General features: G+C 32.2%; 2 protein-coding genes across 2 annotated transcripts in view; one reads left to right on the top strand and one right to left on the bottom strand.

Moving 5' to 3' along the window:
• The window catches only part of LOC106472281 (SET and MYND domain-containing protein 5-like), a 28,940-nt gene extending 13,487 nt beyond the window's left edge, over positions 1–15,453 (bottom strand). Inside the window, exons 1-6 of the mRNA XM_013932911.1 lie at positions 15,394–15,453; positions 11,691–11,939; positions 7,703–7,824; positions 6,388–6,457; positions 2,942–3,046; positions 984–1,046 (exon numbers count right to left, since the gene is read on the bottom strand). Coding sequence (XP_013788365.1) covers positions 984–1,046; positions 2,942–3,046; positions 6,388–6,457; positions 7,703–7,824; positions 11,691–11,939; positions 15,394–15,453 — 669 coding nt within the window. The remainder of the gene's footprint in view (positions 1–983; positions 1,047–2,941; positions 3,047–6,387; positions 6,458–7,702; positions 7,825–11,690; positions 11,940–15,393) is intronic.
• A 1,721-nt stretch (positions 15,454–17,174) lies between these two features.
• The window catches only part of LOC106472280 (ubiquitin thioesterase zranb1-B-like), a gene marked incomplete at its 3' end in the record, with an annotated part of 29,532 nt that continues 25,665 nt past the window's right edge, over positions 17,175–21,041 (top strand). The window contains exon 1 of the mRNA XM_013932910.2: positions 17,175–17,410. The remainder of the gene's footprint in view (positions 17,411–21,041) is intronic.

Genomic DNA, 21,041 nt, shown 5'->3' with positions numbered 1-21,041 from the left:
GTTTGGTGTGACGGGGATTCAAACCCGCGACCCTCAGATTACGAGTCGAGTGCCCTAACCACCTGGCCATGCCGGGCCTTATGAACCAGAGACAAGAGCCTAAAAATATATGTTACTCTGGCAACCACAACTCCGCTACACCAAGAATGATTACACCAAATCATTGGTACAACAGGTATTTCAACACATTTAGAAATAAGTGTTAATAAACTTGTTAATCTAATCTTAGGGTTTTCAAAATATTTTTTATTAGCTCTTATGAACACACAATCATACTGAGAAGAAAGTCCAGCTGTTGTATTAAAAGATCCTCCATTTTGTTCTAAACATTAATATTATAGTCTTGGCACAGAAGTAAGTCAGGAATGCAATATTTCTTTGAATACAACAGTTTAACCAACAGCAAAACTAAAAAGCAACATTAATATCCTACTAAAAAACTATTCAAACACAGACAATTAGCCAAGAGTGTGAGAAATATCCTGTTAAAAACTGTTGAAACACAGCAATTTATCCTACTGTAAGGCCAAGAAGTGAGGTAAATATCTTATCAAAACATTTCAAACAAAGAAGCTAAAATAGTGTAAAATTGGATTCACAAACACAGATTTTGTTCAGGCACTTTATCAGAACAATGAAAAAGTAAACTCAGGGTACTTTATAAAAACAGTGAAAACTGTGAACTGAAAATCACAAAAATGTAAGAAATAACTTTGTACAGCCATCTTATAAAAGCAGACAGGTGTAAACTTGGAATCACAAAATGATGGAAATAATTATGGACTTTTACAATAAAGTGTGATTTCATAATGTTTTGTGATATATTTTCTTTATCTTGCATGACTGCAATATGCAATGTAATCTAGGCACTTTCCTGAAACTAGTTTATCAACAATTACAGAACATAAAGTAAAAATAGATCACAAAGTTATACTCAGTTAAAAACAGGCAATGAAGTTACATAAAAAAATGGATATACTAACATGATAAATACATTCTTCAAACAAGGCTTTACTCAACAACTCCCGTAACTGCTCCAACTGGACCTGCAACAAAAATTAAAAAGCAAATACATTAATAATCTAAACATTATCAGTTTTTATTAATGAAATTTTAAAAATCTTAATGAATATTTATAAAATGAATTCAAATTCAGCAGTGGATGTAAAAAAGCACAGTTCTCTAAACTGTATTACTTTATCAGCTCCTTTAACATCTAACAAGGTTTTCTTTGTAATATTTTCCAAATTGAAATTGCAAAATGTAACCTTTGAATACTGCTAAAAATTTCAAACTCTTAAATACATCAAATTGATCTTTATGGTCAAAGACAACCTAGATTCGTTGAAACTAAACAAACTATTAAGACAATAATTATGTTTTACTGGAGACACTTTTAATTATTTCCTTTTTTGATTCTGAATAAGAAGTGCGATGAAATGGCATTTCTGATTCATCATTCTTCAGCAACAACTCACTGGTCGGGTGGTCCTTTATTTGATACCTGATCTTATAAGCTGGCTGTACCTATTATGATCAAAATTGTGTTCAAAAAAATATTTGTATGCAAAAAAATACGAATGATAATTCTTTTAGATATGACTTACACATTTTGGCTAGATGGCATAGATTCAGACATTTAAATAGTTTGGTGGACATCATGATATACGAGTGATTATAATGAATAAACAGGATATGTTTCTTAGATTCACAAGTGAAAAAGATATACAAATTAGATGACTATGTATCATGTGACTTTTTCAATTTTAATTTTCTAAATGTACTAATAAATTATTGTATATAAACACAACTGCTTTTCAATTTAAAATTTACAGAATATGCTGGAAATTAAATAGCCACAATGAATTTGTTATAAATTTTCAAACTTTTTTTCACAATGCACAGAAATTGGGGAAGAAAACAAATCAAATGTTAAAAATAAACTAGAAAAAAGTATAACTTAGATGATCTTTGTGACCCTTTAAGAATTGTTGTTTGGCTTGTAGAGATTTTTGAAAACTAGATTCAATATATGTGTGTGTATATAATTGTAATGTGTCAGATTTGGCTTATGTTCAAGCAGTAACAACAACAAAGAAGCAGAGATTTACTCATTATGAACAGTAATTATATTTTCAACAAAGAGAAAGCTGAAACTTTGTAGAATGGACGTCAACTGCCTGTTGTGCAGACAAAAGTGTAGAGGACCTGAAGATGAAAGCGGAAGACTTTTGAAACATCGCCCTCTACACTTGTGTCTCTGCAACAGGCAGTTGCTGTCCATTCTACAAAGTTTCATCATGAATACTCTGCCTAAACAATATATCAAAGAAAGAGAAAGCTACTTCTTAATGACTTAACCTAATTACTATTGGATCCAGCTACAATGATAGCAAGATGGCATTAAAATACCAATGCATTATCATCCTATCCATGCACAGTGCCTACATTTTCTGTCCTACATCCAGTGGGGCAGTGCTTTTGTAGGTACTGTTGTAAGACAAAGAGTAACATAGTAGTTGCTGCAAAACATTTTACTTTGAGGAATACATAACCTGAAACAATAAGCAAGTTAGGTTACTTTATATTTATTCAGGTTCTCCAGTATTTCTTAAAAACTATTGATTCTTACTCATTTTCATAAGGTCTACGATGCCTAAAGTCAATATTATCTACCCAACATTACATAAAAACTAATGATAACACAGTTTTCTTATCTCACTCATTATCATAAAGTCTACAAGGACTAAAACAGATATTATTTACTTAATTAACGAGAACCATATCAGTAGACATTTCATGAGTAGCACTGTCAAAGCTACCTAAAAAATGGTGATAAAATATATTACTATATTGAAAGTCTAAAACAATTTGCTATGAATAATTTACTAGAATATAAAAATTGTTATAGCACTACACTAATCACACGCCCAATGAATACCTGAAAACGTTCACCCAAAAGCTTATGTGCTATTTGTTCTTCTTCATTTACTGTACTATGGCAAAACTGGCTGAAAAGATGGATGGCCCCTTCCTTGTCTTTAGCCTAAAATTTTACAACAGAAGATAAATCTTTGTAAATTTAGAAGTGTAAAACTAGAAAATACCAAATTAAATCATTAAGGCAAAATTTACTATTAATTGTGCAATAACTTACACAGATCAGAAAGAAATGTACTACACAAACAAAATTTTATAATTAAGAAGCCACTCCATGTATACTTATTGAAAAATATTTCCCAAGCCTATAACTTCTACATAGAATTAAAATGTATCTGTGCCACATTTTTACTAGAAACAAATAATACTACAAATATTTTTTTTAATTTGCTTTTAAACTATTAGCTATTGAAATACACATTCATATAATAAAATTCAACAAATTTTTCTAAGAGTCTGAATTAGCATGGAAGAATTTACTAAAATTGTTTGAATATTTAAAATATGCTTAATTATACTCAAGCCTTATGTTTTATCTTTACCTACTATTCAAACTTTTGACATTAATAGAAAATTAAATAAACTTTCTTGTGATACGTATGTTGGTAAGTTTTTTCTAAAATGTCCAGTTAATTTAAAGTTCATATACTACATAGAGATTTGAGTATCTTTAAGACAGTTTTTGTTTTGTTTTCTTTTTTTTTAGAATTCTTCTTCTTTATACATTGTCTTTTTTTTTCAAGTTTCAAAAACCATCCCATAAAATACTCCTACAAAAAGGATATATATTTAAACTAGTCAAAATGACCATGCAATCCAGAAAAGAACAGATATGTAGGATAGCCAAAAAAAAATCATGAAAGCCAGAAAAAATATATATTTAGACTAGCCAAAGCAATCACACAATCCACAAAAGACAGATATTTAGTTTAGCCAAAACAATCATGCATTGGAAAAACAGATATTTAGGTTAGCCAAAATAATCATGCAATCCAGAAAAGACAAGTATTTAGGCTAGCCAAAACAATCAAGCAATCCAGAAAACACAAATATTTAGGCTAGCCAAAACAATCATGCAACCCTGAAAAGAAAGATATTAAGGCTAGCCAAAGCAATCAGACAGCTCAGAAAGAATAGATATTTAAGTTAATCAAAGGGTTAAGCAATTCTGAAAGGATAGATATTTGGGTTACCGATGCAGTCAAGCAACTCATAAACGATATTTAGGCTATCACGGCAGTCAAACAACTCCGAAATAATAGATATTTATGAAACCAAAGCAGTATAGCAATCCAGAAAGGACAGATATATTTAGGTCTAGCCAAGACATTTAAAAAATACAGAAAAGAAATATACTTAGGCTACCAAACAGTCAAACAACTCCAAAATAATAGATATTTATGATACCAAAACAGTATAGCAATCCAGAAAGGATAGATATATTTAGACCCAGCCAAAACAGTCAAGCAATCTAGAAAAAGATATATATATTTAGGCCTAGCCAAAACAGTCTTTGTTGCTGGTCTAGTGAAGTAACATATTCTATTTCCAACGACTTTAGAGAAACATTATAATTAACTTTACTGATACAAACAGTTTCTTTGTTGCTCATCTAGCAAAGCTACAGAGTGAATTTTTTACTACTTTAGACAAACATTATATTAACTAATCACAGCCATAGGAGCCAGTACAGTTGATACGACCATAGTCAAGTCACTTTTTCTCAATTATATATGTACACACGTGTGGTTTTCTTATAAAGAAAAAAATATTTTATATATATATATATTACATCTATGTTTGATATTCGTATAGATGTAGGACATTGTGGGCTTAGGCACCCACATCTTGCTTGCCTAACTTATTTTTATTTTTCTTAATTACCTTATATTTATTCTTCTTTAATATGTGAGAGGTTAAGACTGGAAAATGGTGTATCCCCAACCTCAATGTGGGTCCTACTTCTGCAGTCACCTCCAAAACCCAGGGCACATCTTATTGTAGCCTGGTGATCTTTTAATATATGCAGCATTTCTGCTATAGTTCTTAAGGCTTGTTTTCATACTTAAAAAAAAATATATATATATATATACACACACGTGCAATGTATAGGTCCCCTGGTGGAGCCACAAGTGAGCACAAGTCCCATTATGGAGCTACAAGTGAATACAAGTCCCCAGGGAGAGCTGCGAGTGAGCACCAGTGGTTTGACAAAACTAAAAAGTTAAGCTATGAATCAATGCACAAGTTAAAAATGAATGTTTTTCTTTATCAGAAATACAGCTTAAGTACAGTGTATTATTTTCTACAAGTAAAATGTGCTAATGTAAAAATTACAGTGTACCATAACGATGCCATGACTGTCATGTCACTTGGTATGGCATGTCACTTGCAAAACAATTCCTTTACTAACTAGCCACAAAAGTAAGCATATATATATATATATATATATATATATATCATCATTGCCAGTCGTAACATGATTTCAATGGCTACATTTAAGCCATTAACTTTATGTCTACATTTAATGATCATAATTGAATTGTATATTATCTGAAGATCTTGAAATTTTCCACCTTCTTTTACTTTGGTAAATCTATGGTGTCCATGGCTACCATCATAATTTCCTGAACAGATGAATGTCACATTGGACTGTGTATCAGGTCAGTGTGACATAGCATGAGTTATTCAATGTCATTCTTATAACATGACTGAGGCTCTGTCAATAAGAAGAAAAAATGACAAAACTATAAGCCATTGGAGCTGGTAATAACAAAAGGCTGTTAAATTCTTCAGATTTACGACGTAAGTAAAGTATCAGTGGAGACGAAATAGTTAAAGATATTTAACTGCCTGTTAAAGTTTTAAATAGTTAAAGATATTTAACTGCCTGTTAAAGTTTTAAATAGTTAAAGATATTTAACTGCCTGTTATAGTTTTAAATAGTTAAAGATATTTAACTGCCTGTTAAAGTTTTAAATAGTTAAAGATATTTAACTGCCTGTTAAAGTTTTAAATAGTTAAAGATATTTAACTGCCTGTTAAAGTTTTAAATAGTTAAAGATACTTCACTGCCTGTGAGACTATGCCGCAAGTGGGTCTAATAAAAAAATTCCTCATGATGATCTGTAAATGCATACTTGTGTACGAAACAATTTAAAATGTTCATGGGAAAAACAGAGCCAAAACTAAACTTAGCACTGACTTAGTGTAGTTTTAGAGATTCCTATCACCACTGTGGTGAATAGCAGGCTTTTCTGGTCACCAACTGACTTAATTGCAATAGGCAAAGTGGCAAGCTCTAACGCAGGGCCTTCCAATATGCCTAATTTAATGATATGAACTGTTTCTTTGTAGCTTATCTGGTGAACCACAGATTCTATTTTTGACTACATTACACAAGTATTAATTCAATTATACAAACAAATGTTACTTCATCTATTTTACCTGTTTCACAGTTGCAATCATGCGTGCTATCAACATTATGCTGGCCGTCTCTGGTGGGTAATGAACATTCCTACACCAGCAGAAATAAAAATCAGTAATAACTATTATAAAAATGATTGACCGTTTACTCTTCATCTTTTGTACTAACTTTTATTACTACTGTTTCATCACAGATTACACGAAGGGAAAATTAAGAATAATGTAGAACATGAACACTATTTTTAAAACTTCTCAAAAAATAGCATTCATGAACTTTATGAAGTCAGATTCAAATACAAAAAAAATGCAGAAACTTAGCTTCCCATCACATAAACTGTGATATAAAAGCCCAGAAACTAAGCTACCCATCACATAAACTATGATATAAAAGCCCAGAAACTAAGCTACCCATCACATAAACTGTGATATAAAAGCCCATAAACTAAGCTATCCCATCAAATAAACTGTGATATAAAAGCCCACAAACTTAGCTTCCCATCACATAAACTGTGATATAAAAGCCCACAAACTTAGCTTCCCATCACATAAACTATGATATAAATGCCAACAAACTTAGCTTCCCATCACATAAACTATGATATAAAAGCCCCAAACTAAGCTATCCATCATGTAAACTATGATATAAAAGCCCCAAAACTAAGCTATCCATCATGTAAACTATGATATAAAAGCCCCAAAACTAAGCTATCCATCATGTAAACTATGATATAAAAGCCCAGAGACTTAGCTATTCATCATGTAAGCTATGATATAAAAGCCCAGAGACTTAGCTATTCATCACATAAACTATGATATTAAAGCCCAGAAACTTAGGTTTTTAAATATATGATACAATATCCCAAAAGAAAGAATACATTAAATGAAAAATAAAGCTTTTTAAAAATATGATATACCAAAAGAAAAAAATACATTAAATGAAAAATAGCACAAATTTGGCTAATATAATAGGATACCTTCCCCCCTCAAAAAGTAACTAAACAAGAATTACATATTTAACTGCTTACTGACAACCACACACAGACATAAAATACATCATTTTAATATTAGAAATAAATGACCTTATCACCAAATTGTTGTTTTTCTTTGATTGGACACTCAATGTTTCACTTTACAGCTTCTTCAGGAGCATTCCACTAAAACACAAACTGTAATTTGGTACACCATATGGTTCCTGTTTCAACAGCTAAATTGATGTATTAAAACAAAGCACACATGTATATGATTTGTTATGTGAATACAATTCATGCAATTAAGCAATAATTTGGAAGAACTTTATTAATGATAATGGTGCCCTTTCTCTTAATATAATCTCTACCTCCAAGCGACTTGTAGTTGTTCCAAAGGATGGTTGGAATCCCCACCAGAGCCACCAAAACAAAGAACTCGATGATACTGTTCCCAAGCAAGACTTTGGCAAGCCACACTACAGTAAGACACCTGAAAAAAAAACGTACTTCCGCATTTAATTTTACAAATATGTATACATTTATAGTAGTGAATATATATATATAAATTATTAACACAGATTTTACATTCAAATACCCGTGAAGGAAATTTTGCAAATATCTTTTCATAAAAATTAATTACTTGTTATAAGAAGTGGATGAGCATTTAGGTGGGAAAAGTGTTAGTTGTAGCAAGATAATGTGCTAGAATCTCTACTTGCTGCAAAGAGTGGACAAACATTTAGATGGCATAGTGTTAGTTGTAGCAGGAGAATCTCTACTTGCTACAACAGCTTCATATTTTCTTAAAGGTTCTCTTACTAAGGCTTGAGCTGGTACTCACCAATTTTAACTTTTATTTTAATTTCAATTTTAGGTGAGAAAAATATTAAATTGAGAAATGTTTTTCACGTCTTAACAGAACAGACGGCTGGAATGGAATCCTACATAGAAAAGATGATAGATGAAGAAATTTAAATGACGAGCTCTTTTCAGAGAATATAGAGACAGAAAGGGAAAACACATCGAGTATGTCACCCATTAGTGGGGTGGGGTACTCAGTGAGAGACAAAGTACATCTTAAGTAGGGAATACTCCTCAACCAGTACAAGTAGTGATGCTGAAAGGTACAGTCCAAAGATCTTCCTACATATTGTGAAAGTATCACAATGGTGAGCAGAATGTAAAGACTGTTCAACCAGCCTGTATATCTTTGGGATTGGCAGACTCTGCATGTGTTGCATGGCTAGACCAATAAATCAAAACTCACAGTATGTGAGAAATACTTATCTGAAATATCTACCAGAATAATCATCCCAGACCTGCATTTCATGGAGAAAATAAGACCAGTCTGAGTGGTCACAAACACCTATGAATGGTGCAGATTTTAATGTAGGCAATGTCCTGTAATACACTTCCAGGTAAACATTCCTGCCCTACTTCAGATTGAGGAGCCCATCCACTCAGTCTCATATCAGTGAGACTACACCAACCTCAAGAAAAATTCTACATACAGACCACCCCAGTGGCTTGGTATTAGGGAAGCAACCACACTAAAACAAAGCAGTAGGAAGAAATTCACATGAGAAAGAGCATCATAAAGGTGCAAGGACCAAATAGGATTTATTTATCATCTGCATAAGATCCTATACTGAGAGATTGTGCAATTGGATTACAAATAGGAACAGTAGGAGCTAGCCTGGTGTGATAGCAAGGAACCACACCTGATGATTTTATATTTTGTGAAGTAGCAGTACAGCTTGAAAGATAAAAGATATAAACAGCCAAAGCAGTCTTGCAGAAAACCCCAACTCAAGGACTGAGCAGGGGCAGGTGGGTTTAATACCTTCCCTTATCCCCTACATGATGCAGATTTTGGGTAAGAGAAGTAGTCCTTGTGAGGCAACTCTAGCCACATGGTGGGTTCCACTGTATCTAGTACATGTATATATATATATTTACATACTCAATGAGAAGAACCTGGCAAGAGATGCTGTGAATTAAAGAGAGCATCCTGGAAAGAAGCTGAAGATAGGGTAGGTATAAAGAAAGAGGTTGGACCAATCCAGACTCAGAAGAAATACCACCAGGGCCACAGAGACTGCAAATGGTGACCAAAAAAAGTGGGTAGTTGCAAGTGCATTGATAATAGAACTTCCAAAATTGAAACAAATCTAAAGAAAAACTAGGAGATGTAAAGACCACTCTGTCAGAAGTATTCAGCCTTGATGAAACAGCCAATTTCCCATCAAATTCAAAGCTTCCAGAACATAGAAGACAAACAACCAGATACTATTGTCACAAGCCTAAAAATGAAACTTGAGAATAAGAAAGCAGAGACCCAGAGAGTGAGTGACTTCCTGTTGGCTGATGTAAGAAACAACAGAGGAGTTGTTGAAATAGATCAAATAGGATGTCCAGACTCCTGTAACAAAAGATGGTGGCAGGACCATTGAACTGCCCAAATTTCAAGGACAATAATGTGGAAAGACTGCTCTGAAGAATACCACCTAATATGGTGAAGGTATTCAGAAATGCACCCCACTAAGCCAGAAACATCCAGGTGGGGTGGAGGAAGATGGTTGCTCAGAGTTATATGAAAACACTTGAGCCACCACAACAGCAAGAGGTAAAGAGAAGACAAGTGCATTACTGAGTATATTTCACTGATATGCTGGATTCCAGTGAAAAGGGTACAAAAAGAAGTGACAGAACCTCTTAAACAAGAAAAGGAGACATGAGAGCCTTGAAAACCAGAAGCTCCATATATCATAAATGTAAAGTAAAAGATTAAAGCCCACACAGAACATTAGGTGATAAAAATTACCATATAAACACATGCTAAGTGGGAGTCAATCTGACTCAGGAGCCTGACCAGTCCACCCAAACGAGCAGACTTCCAAAGGAAAAGTGAGATCATAGCATATGATGCTTCATAGGACAAGATTAAGAGTTGCCAAATGCCCATATACTAGTGGAAATGCAGACCAACCAAGTACATTCTCTGTGTGAATGCCCTCAGAACATATTTGAAAACAGACAGGCATGAACCCTGGAAAACAAGGAAAGCTCCTGAGAGATAGCCTGTTGGACCCAAGGGTCTCACGCAAAGCGAGTCCACAGATAAACAAATTGTAAAGGTCAAGCTCCCACAGAAATAAAGCCAAGGAGTAGTTCCAGAAACAATTGATCACCAAACCTTATGATGAATGGCCTTTCTGAATGGAGAATACCAAAAAAGGGCACAGTATAACTGAGCCCCCCCCCCCCAAAAAAAAAGGTCTGCATGAAAAAAGAATGCTAAATGGAGCTCCCCGAGATAAAACTGAGGGGGGTATATCTCCAGATAAATAAGTCATCCCAGTAAAAAGTCATCCCATGTGACCCACTTCTCCCCAAGAATCCAAATAAGGGTCAAAACCTCAAGAAAGAGGTGTAGATAAGGAGTATAAAGCATATGAATACATGGCTAGTTTTGAAAAACATCAGCAACCCTAATGTCAAAAATGTGGGACAATGAAGAAAGAATATGAATATGAAAGAATATTAAATTTCAGATATCACTTTACATGACACAAGATATGATGGAAATGAGATCATTATTGAAAATATATAACATACCTAGGAGAAAAATAAATAAGACCAGCATGATTATGGCTAGCCCTGTAACAGAAAAATCCATCTCTGCCCACTTTAAAGGCAATTAAGCCTGAAGACAAAATTAATGTTCATTGAAAAAAAGAAGAAAATGTCAATTATAATGCAAATCAAGAATTCCCACAATCATGATACCTGCCGGAAATATCAGTACACAATTACACAAATAATTTGAACCTTTAAAGCTGACATACCCGCAACAATGAGACCTACAAATAACAGGCAAATTGCATAAGTAAAGGCTCCAACAAAGTTACAGAAATTCCAAGAATGATGGAAACAGTTATATCAGAAGGAAAGTCACAGCAAAGTGAACAACACTACTGTAAAAAAAAATCTAAATTATAGCAGGAAAGCAGAGCACATATAAGATTGCATATGTGCAATAAGTTATGTGGAGAGTGGAGAATTACAGGTGGTACATGACTTGAAATGCATAAAGGGCATTTGAGAACTTTTGGTCATAAACCTTGTTGACAGCGTGAGTTCAACCTCAACAAGGATGAGCTTTCAGTATTCTACAGTTAAGTTTGCCTGATTTGAAATTTTTGTTTAATATACACTGGAGAACTTAAGTTGATTTGTCCTAATAGTACTTTTTGTTCCTGTTAATACAATAAAAACTATCTAAGATATACAAAACTGTTTTTTTTTAACAACAATGATAAAAAATTTCATTGTGGCACTACCCAAAAACCTAACCTCACACTGAGAGCAATTTACATGGTTTTCTTTCTTCGTATTGCAGCACTGTGGATAAGGAAGTACCAACTGACGATTAGAGGACAATCGTTGAGCATTTTCTTCAGCTGTTTCCAGTGGTCTCATACAGTAGTCACAGGCCAAGTATCCATAAGCTTGGTTCCAAAGGAATTGACTACATACCAATGGGCGTTCCTCAAATATTGTCTCACCTGCACTAAACTTACAAAGGGCAAAAAGACCCTTTCCCTATTCAAAAAAAAGAAAACAATGAAAACAATTGTCAAGAGAAAGTAGTTTTTTAACATAGATTATTTAAAGTTGCACCAACCATACTTGGTAATTCTAGTGCATTATCAAACCTTAGTAAATTACACTATTTGACAAAGAAAGAGTGTATTAATGTCCTTAGTATAACCATAAATGTTTTTCCCTTTTACTACTCCTATATCAAAACAATAACATAAACATTACTATAAGGATTTAATCTTTAGTTTTTAGCCAATATGGCAGCAGGAAATATGTTTATAGTTATCAAAATCAGATAATGAAACCATAGCAACAAATTACTTATATAAATACTATTCTGACCACTACTTTGTTTATTGTATCCCAGCCAGATTGAATAGCTCTGGATTGAGTGAAACAGGTTGTCAGCAATGGATATAATGAATATAGTGTAGTTGGAATGCTATTATTATACATTCTTCAAATTCTTGAAAATCCCTAAGATACTAGATTAAGAATGTGGTTATTAAAAATATATTAGGCTCAATACTAATGCTTTATGACAAGTATAAATATAATCCTGCTTTGCCAGTTTGTAAAAGGTGTTCACACTATACCTAATGATTACTGTTGTTCTACTTTCACATTATTGCTACACACATAAAATAAGTAATAAGATCAGTAATATAGTGCTCCAAAAATGTTAAAAATTCAAGAAAATCAAAATCAATCCCAAAAATAGAATTTTTGCCTCAGCTGGGAGGTACATGTAGAAAAGAAAATAACAGAAAGAAAAGTAAAATTACATAAAGTAATGGTAGAAAATTAACTGAAAAGTAACAGAATATATAATTCATTGATTGTAGTCCTAACTGTTTGATTTTTCATTATTTTATATCTCAGTTATTAATAACCATTCTGATACTGTTTTGGGGCCCAAAAAACTATTGATGAAGCTATTATTATCTATAAATTATTCATTATTAGAAAACACAATATAACTATATTCAGTACAGTGCACAATAATGTCACAGCTTTTCCATTTTACTTTTTTTTCCTAGGTCAAACTGTTGTTTTTTTCTTTTCATGTTACTTTCTTTCCAAGCAACACTCAGCTGTTAGTTTTTATAATTTAACAAGTCAGTTGTGTCAAACCTAAAAATCAAACAAATATAATGATTCAATACTAGCAGTGATGACACTTGAAAATTTGTCAATAAATAACTGACCTGGTTCTACTGAAATATTATTGACAAAGCTTAAAACCTAATTTAACCACTAAAAACCATGATATACCATAATGTAAATCATTAGCTTACAATGACGGTCCAAGTAAATATACAGAGAGAAAAATTTTACTTATCCTCATAACCAACTCAATAGAATTAAATATTTATTGAAAGAAAAATACTAATAATACAAATTAATGCACTGTAGGTGCAAAAATTTGCATAAATGAATAAGGAAGTAAAACATTTATAGATTTGTAATTATGGTAACTACCTTTAGAAACAGAGTGAATAAATAGTTAATATTTATTTATTTAAACAATTTTTTTTATTCACCTTATGATAGTTTTACCAGAAACTATCAAAACTATGAAAAAATATATAATAATTACAAATCAAATAGAATGCTACAACAATACTTTAACAAAGGATCACATGGCAATTCTAGGAGGATACTTATATTACAATTAACCCAATCTAATGTCTACAAATGTTATAATTTTCCTATACTGGAAATGTATTTCCAACAGGTACTTACTTCTGCTCACATACATAGCTATTTTTGTTCAGTGCTGCCCTCTACTTGCAAAAATTTGTTCACATGCCACAAGCCTTTCACTCCCATGCACCCTTTGATTCACATGGTTTAACTGATTCTTGAATGCAAACTATCATGTGATAAACCTCCACCAATTAAAGTGCCACACACCCACATGACTCCATCCTTGCTATTCTACCTAACTATCACTTCAAGTTCAGACAGAAACTGAAGCACCAGTTAACAGTGGGAATGAGGAGTGGGAATTACCTTACTTCCGTTCACATACATAGCTAGAATCCCACACTGAACAGATGGGAGGACCAGCACATGGGAAGAAAGTAGAAGCAGCCTCTAAAAAAAGAGGAATATATGTGGGAGACCACATCACTTCTGTACCGAGTATACTCTTTGCCCAGACATGGAAAGTGTGACCGATCTGGACAGAAAACTGTGAGGAGAACACAGGTTGGACAGTGATCAGAACACAACATATAATAATTTCAATCTGCCTTATAAACAGAATGTGAGTTAATTAAGGGATGTGCCAAAAGTGGTGTCTAATGGTTAGGGCAAGTCGACCGCATCCAAAAGTCGACTACCAGAAACCGACATCCATGTGGGGGTATGACGAGGATCATACCATATTAACCTCAAGTTCAGCCTTTGTACAAGTACTGTGCAAAAATTTACAGTAATTATAAACTAAACATACATCTAACAACTACACCATACATTATATACACAACAAAGATTTACAGTAATTATAAACTAAACATACATCTAACAACTACACCACACATTATATACACAACAAAGATTTACAGTAATTATAAACTAAACACACATCTAACAACTACACCACACATTATATACACAACAAAGATTTACAGTAATTATAAACTAATGCAATGGGTTATACTAAGATTGTACAGATTTCTTTATTAGGTGACACTGGAGGACCAAATAACTTTCTATCACTTATATAAAATATTTCCTCATGTTCTTAAAATTAAATAAACAAAACTTCAAGGTTTGAGCAGACAAGCAGTTGATTAATTATGTTTGTGTCACTGAGTGCTACAGTAACTAGCAGTTCAGTATTTTTATTTTAAATTTTACTTTTCTGTGCCAGGAAAGCCTTGAACTCAAGTTAAAGACTAAATGGTTCTTGATTGTTGGTATGTTATCCTTACAAGTTACATTAGTTAATGTTATTGTCTTATTCAGTTATTGCTTGTAAGTTGTATTACGTGATAAACCAGAATTTCAATTTATAAGTAAAAACATTTTAAAACTATGTTGCAAAGCTGTAATAATAATATTAATACTATCAGTATAACTTATAAAGTAAATTTATGACGCAAATTTGATTTTCGTGAAGTAACAAAAAAACCATTCAACACTTTTAACTTTATATATTTCCTAACTTAAATAAATGCAACTTCAATTTTTATAAGAAGCTAACAATATAATCTATATATTTTTAACCTAAAATAAGTTAAATAAATGTGATATTTTGTGACTCACTGTCTCAAGCTCAAAACGTCAAACTAAAATTTAAAAAAGCAAGTCATATTTTTTTTTCTTGCTACTATTTCACAGAATGAAGCAGCCATTTTAGACCAATAATATAATATTAGTTACAAAGGTTATATAAATGTGTTTCATTCTACTTTTATTATTAAACTAAACACGGAAATCTCACCTTACTGCCTCCGATTTCACGTACTTCTACTCCATGAGTATCACCACATGAAGCCTCCATTTCTTGTGCTGTTGACAAATCTGGCGGTTAAAACGTAAACTGCAATATAATTGAGTTTCGAAATATATGAAATAATATATATTTATTGTGTTACACACAGATTGGCAAAGTTAATACTTAAATCACAAGAAAAATATTTTATTACTCAAGAGAAGTTGTTGTAAGAGAGAATAATGAAATGAATTATGTAAATAACTTCATCTAGTTAGTTATGTAAGAAAATACATTATGCTAACTCAAGAATAAACAGAATAATCTAACAAAGTTTATTTGGTTTGGGTTGAATTTTACGCAAAGCTACACGAGGGCTATCTGTGCTAGCCGTCCCTAATTTAGCAGTGATAGATTAGAGGGGAACAGCTAGTCAACACCACCCACCGCCAACTCTTGGGCTACCCTATTACCAACGAGTAGTGGGATTAGCCGTTACATTATAACGCCCCCACGGCTGAAAGGGCGAGCATGTTCGGTAACAGGGATTCGAAATTATGACCCTCAGGTTGCAAGTCAAACGCCCTGACCACTAGATTAGTTCGAGCCTACAAATTAACAAACAACGATTTAAAATGCAAAAGTCAATAAATAAAGTTAAACCACAGAACTGAAACAATCCCTTTAAATGAAAGACCTCTGGAAGAAAATGAAAACTACATTAAGGAAACATCGTAAAAGCTAAAATTACTAAATCCGTAATTCTAAAACCTGAATCTTAGCCTGGCTTTTAATACTAAAATTACAATAACAAAGCCAGATTGTCTATGCCACAGTACATGTGCACGTAACCTTCGTCCACTGCAATTCAAGTACAAGGACGTAGCAGTCCTGGGTCACTTTCTTATTCGCCAACAGAAAAGAGAGTCTTCTAACCCGGGACGTTACAAACTATATTTCCTGCAAAACAATACAAGTCAAATGGTGAACCAGTTCCTAGACACAGCTCGTATAAGGAAAAGTTAGAGATTTACTTGAGTGACTCTCTAAGTTCAAATGAAACAAACTAAAAATACAGAAAGTTCGAAAAATTTACTTATTAACTAAGAGAGCAGGAAACGCGTGGTACAATCCTGTACCCATTGTTAAGTTTTACAAGTAACTAAACAATTAACTATACACTCTTTTTTAATTTACCCAAAACATTTAGTTAAAGCTTATTTCTTGGGAATTTAAAGACATTATTTATCACAATTTATTCATTAGTTCTGAATCAAGCCTTGCTTCTTTTGTATTTTTACATGGAAGTAACTAATTCATAAAATTTTACACTATGTATTTGAATCAAAGTATTATGAGACTATCTAGATGTAGCGTCATTTTTGCTTTCCAGAAAAAAAAAAGCCTTTTCTGTTACAATAGTAAAATGACTATCGACTATACTTTTAACACACACATTAAAAACAATAATGAATGACATTTCGATAAAATACAATATCTTTTGATATTTGAAACAAGAAACAATCTTCAAAAAAAATACTGGTATGTTATTGCATCGATTAATTTCGCAAAATGTAATATATTATCAATTTTAGATGCTATTTTTTATTACTGTTTTTGAAATTAAAAAGTTGAAGAAATATATAATTGTTATTATATTATGTATAGTAGTTGATTTTGAAAAATGTTTTGTAAAGTAAGATTATTTTGTATGATGGTATAAAAATATACTAATGCAGAAAGAAGAAACAAAGCAGTTCTGTGAAGAAAAAAAAATCAAGGCCTTTTCCGCTTCAACATCGTTCTTGAGCTGTGATTAGCGTATATTCTTTATTAAAGGCGTAATTGTTATTCAACCATCTATTTGAGGAAAAGGAGGCTTAGTAACTATTTCAATGTTCTAACTTGTGGTGGTGATGAGAAGTTTTATAAGTGAACAGGAAATATGATGGATAGCGAAATTTGTTCTTTTAGTTGATTCCTATACTTATAATTTATATCAGGTACTTTCAACTTAAATAGTGAGGTAATTTATATAGTACATATGAAATTTGATACCTTAGGATATTGAAGTAGAACTTAGAAGTAAAACCAATAATTTCTAGACCTTCCTGTTGACAAGATTACTCTAGTATCTTTTGTAATTCTGTCATGATGTAGTTAGGCTTAGCGTCGTGATAAAGTTTTCAGAAGAACTGGAATCTGTAAAATGTTGGAAGATTAACGCAATAAATGAAATTACTGTGAAACACGAAGTTGAAATACAATATTGAGTCAACAGGCCTAGTGATTTTCGATGAGATTTTTAGAAATGATAAGTTTTAAACTTAAAAATAATGGTTAGTGAGACTTATAAGTTGTAGTTGATTGTATCCTGTTTCAAAGTTATATTTTACAGCTATACCTTTATAATAATTTTATATTATTGCATTAGTCCTATAAAGTTCCTACTGCATTTTTAAAAATATAGTCTAATAATTAGACTGATGTTTATCATTGCTATGTTAATTCTCTGAACTTTGTTTTAATACATGGCCATCTCTTCCAACAATTGTTACTGTTGGAATAATATGCCTATTCAGGCTTTAACGTTAGTTATGTTACCAAACTTTAAATACTTTCATGATACTTGTTATAACTTGTACAATGTAGGTAAAACAATTATTAGCTGAAAAACAAAAAAATGTATGGAAGAGTTGTGTTATGGGGGTGAAGAAATAATATGCTTGAATTTTTTAAGCCAGGTTTAGGCAGTATGTCCATCATATGGACTGGCTTTACCATGGACTTCTGCCATTTTGCTCTATTTCCAGACAACCTGATGGAAGTCATGAAAAATGGACAACTCCATAGTAAAACAGCCCACAACAAGTTTTATGTTGGAATATTGAGCAATATATATATTATGATATAAATCAGTTTGTTACCATTTTGAGGGTATGTGAACACTAATAGAATGTGTCAATCGAACAGTCACAAACATTGAAAAGGGGAGAGATAGTACTAAACTAGGCAACTATTTTATCATGAAAGTAAAACTTCTTCAGTTCATTTGTTATACTGCTGTCACTTTTCATTATGCCAGTTTTGTCTCTCACCTTAACCCTGGATTATGTTCCTGGATCTGATAATATCAAGTGTTTTTGAACATCAAGAAAAAATAAATAATAGAGAGTACAGACAACATATTGGATTAAATAGTGTTTTATCAGTGTTATTATTTTCTGTCTACAAACAGAAACATTACAAAATTGGGTTAAACAGTAGTTTATCAGTGATGTTATTTTCTGTCTATAAACAGAACCATATTTTCTGATCAATAGCTTTTTCTGTTACAAACTCTAGACAGGACAATTATTTTTTTGCTGGACGTAATGGCGGGAGTTCATGACATATGTGACAAAAATTTTTATAGGTAGTTAACTAATATTGGTGACCAGCTCTAAGTTAACCAGAACTGTAAACAGACCATCTGAATCGGAGGAAATGGGTGGCCTGTGTGTGTGTGTACTATTTTTGTATTTTCTGTCACTTCTTAATGAAAAGACATGCAATTTGTAATTACCTGTGTATTTGTGGTACTCTAATGTATATATTGTTTCCAGAATAATGAAAGGTATATATATATATATATATTTGTTGAAGTGAAACCATAAAACTATTATAATTGGGCTATAAACTAACATTATAACACACGTACGGGACGTAAGGCTATTAAGCCCATCATCACTGCCACTTAGTGACAAAACAGCTCAAATTAAATATTTGATTTCACTTTCAAGGAATAACAAAGGGTCATTTTGCCCATTTAGGCTATCTTATTTTTTTTATTACCAGTTATATATAGAAACTCCTTTTCCTTCATTCAACCCTGTTCTCTAAAAATAGTCATCCAATCTTTTAAACTCCTAAATTTTACATCCTTTACCACTTGCCGAGGCAGAGTATCCTGTTAGCCAATCACCGTATTAGAAGAGTAACACTGTTTACTGGTGTTGTAGATCTGTGTATGGAATTGCCCTACATCTTCTTTTATAAAAACTGATGAGAGAAAAAAGCATTTAGGTGCTTAGCCATTTTGTAATCATCAACCAACGTCCTGCCATCTTGATTCCTTTAAGCCTTGCTTTTAATTTTTTCTTTTATTATACTTAAAACAATTTTCACTGTTGGTGTTAATATCTTTCACCATTTCTTTCTCTTATATCCTTTATAATCCCACAATATCCAGTTCTATAATACTTTTATAGGCCCATAAACTCTTGCATTCATAAAATTCTCCAACAGAACTTAAGTTCAAATTACAGTTCCACCACTAGTATCAGAAACCACTAAATCATGTGACAAATGATTTCACAAACTAATAACGTTTAACAGAATCAAAGTTTTGACTGTTAACCAGTTTGTTCCGGGGATCCCATGCCTTTATATATATTTTCTTCAATATTTAGAATTTCGCATAGATTTTTTCCTGCCACTTCTCCAGCAAAGCTCACACGAGCTATTTTTTAAGCCCCTAACAATTTTAAGCACTTCTAGTTCTTCTGCACTCCAAGGTTCAAATTTTTGTGAGTTAGTGTGTGTATATTTCAACTTCAACCTAAATACAGACCTTCATGTCAACATGCATATTGAACCAAACTTTAACAGAATATAAATTAATTCAACATGCCTATTAAACAAAACTTTAACAGAATGTAAATTACTTCAACATGTCTACTGAACAAAACTTTAACAGAATGTAAATTACTTCAACATGCCTATTGAAAAAACTTTGACAGGATGTAAATTACTTCAACATGTAAAGTTTTGTTTAATAGGCATGTTGAAGTAATTTACATTCTGTTAAAGTTTTGTTCATAGGAGCAGAATGTAAATTAATTCAACATGCCTATTGAACAAAACTTTGACAGAATGTAAATTAATTCAACATGTCTACTGAACAAAACTTTAACAGAATGTAAATTAATTCAACATGCCTATTGAACAAAACTTTGACAGAATGTAAATTAATTCAACATGCCTATTGAACAAAACTTTGACAGAATGTAAATTAATTGCACAGTGCACATATTTTTAGCAAAGCAAAAAAAGATTACATTATAAATTGAGTCTGTATCTAGGCTTACAAAGCATACATTAAATTTGTATTTCTAACCTTTTACATTTTACCAATAAGCCAATTTTCAATTTATATTATAATTTTCCTAACAATCCTGTAAGCAACACGTTCTTTTAGTTGGTCTTCTGAGATCTGTATCAAAGGTTTCTTTAAGTCAAGATATACATTGTCAACTGGGATGACTCCTTTTTCTTAAAACTGTGATGAGAATCATTAAATGGTAAAATTTCAAATGCTTTATTGAATGACATCTGACAACAGTTTCCCACACTTGGCAAGAATTGAAAATGTAACTTATAAGCTTGAAGCTTCTTAGAGTAGACCCTTTCTTAACACTAATTAATTGTGACAGGTCTAATAATTGGATCCATATTAAGGTTAGATAATGTCTTGTAATCATTTGTTTTGAATTAAAAATGAAATTACACATTTTAGAGAGATCACATGTATTCTATTATTGGTTGGAGATGGCTTGAATGGGTAATGAAGAATAACTTTAATATAAGTTTAACATAACAGCAAATGTACAATGTTT

Source organism: Limulus polyphemus, unplaced genomic scaffold (assembly GCF_000517525.1).
Source record: "Limulus polyphemus unplaced genomic scaffold, Limulus_polyphemus-2.1.2 Scaffold5214, whole genome shotgun sequence".
NCBI lineage: Eukaryota > Metazoa > Arthropoda > Merostomata > Xiphosura > Limulidae > Limulus > Limulus polyphemus.
The sequence above is the reverse complement of the archived record's forward strand: the minus strand, read 5'-3'. Positions and strand labels throughout refer to the sequence as shown.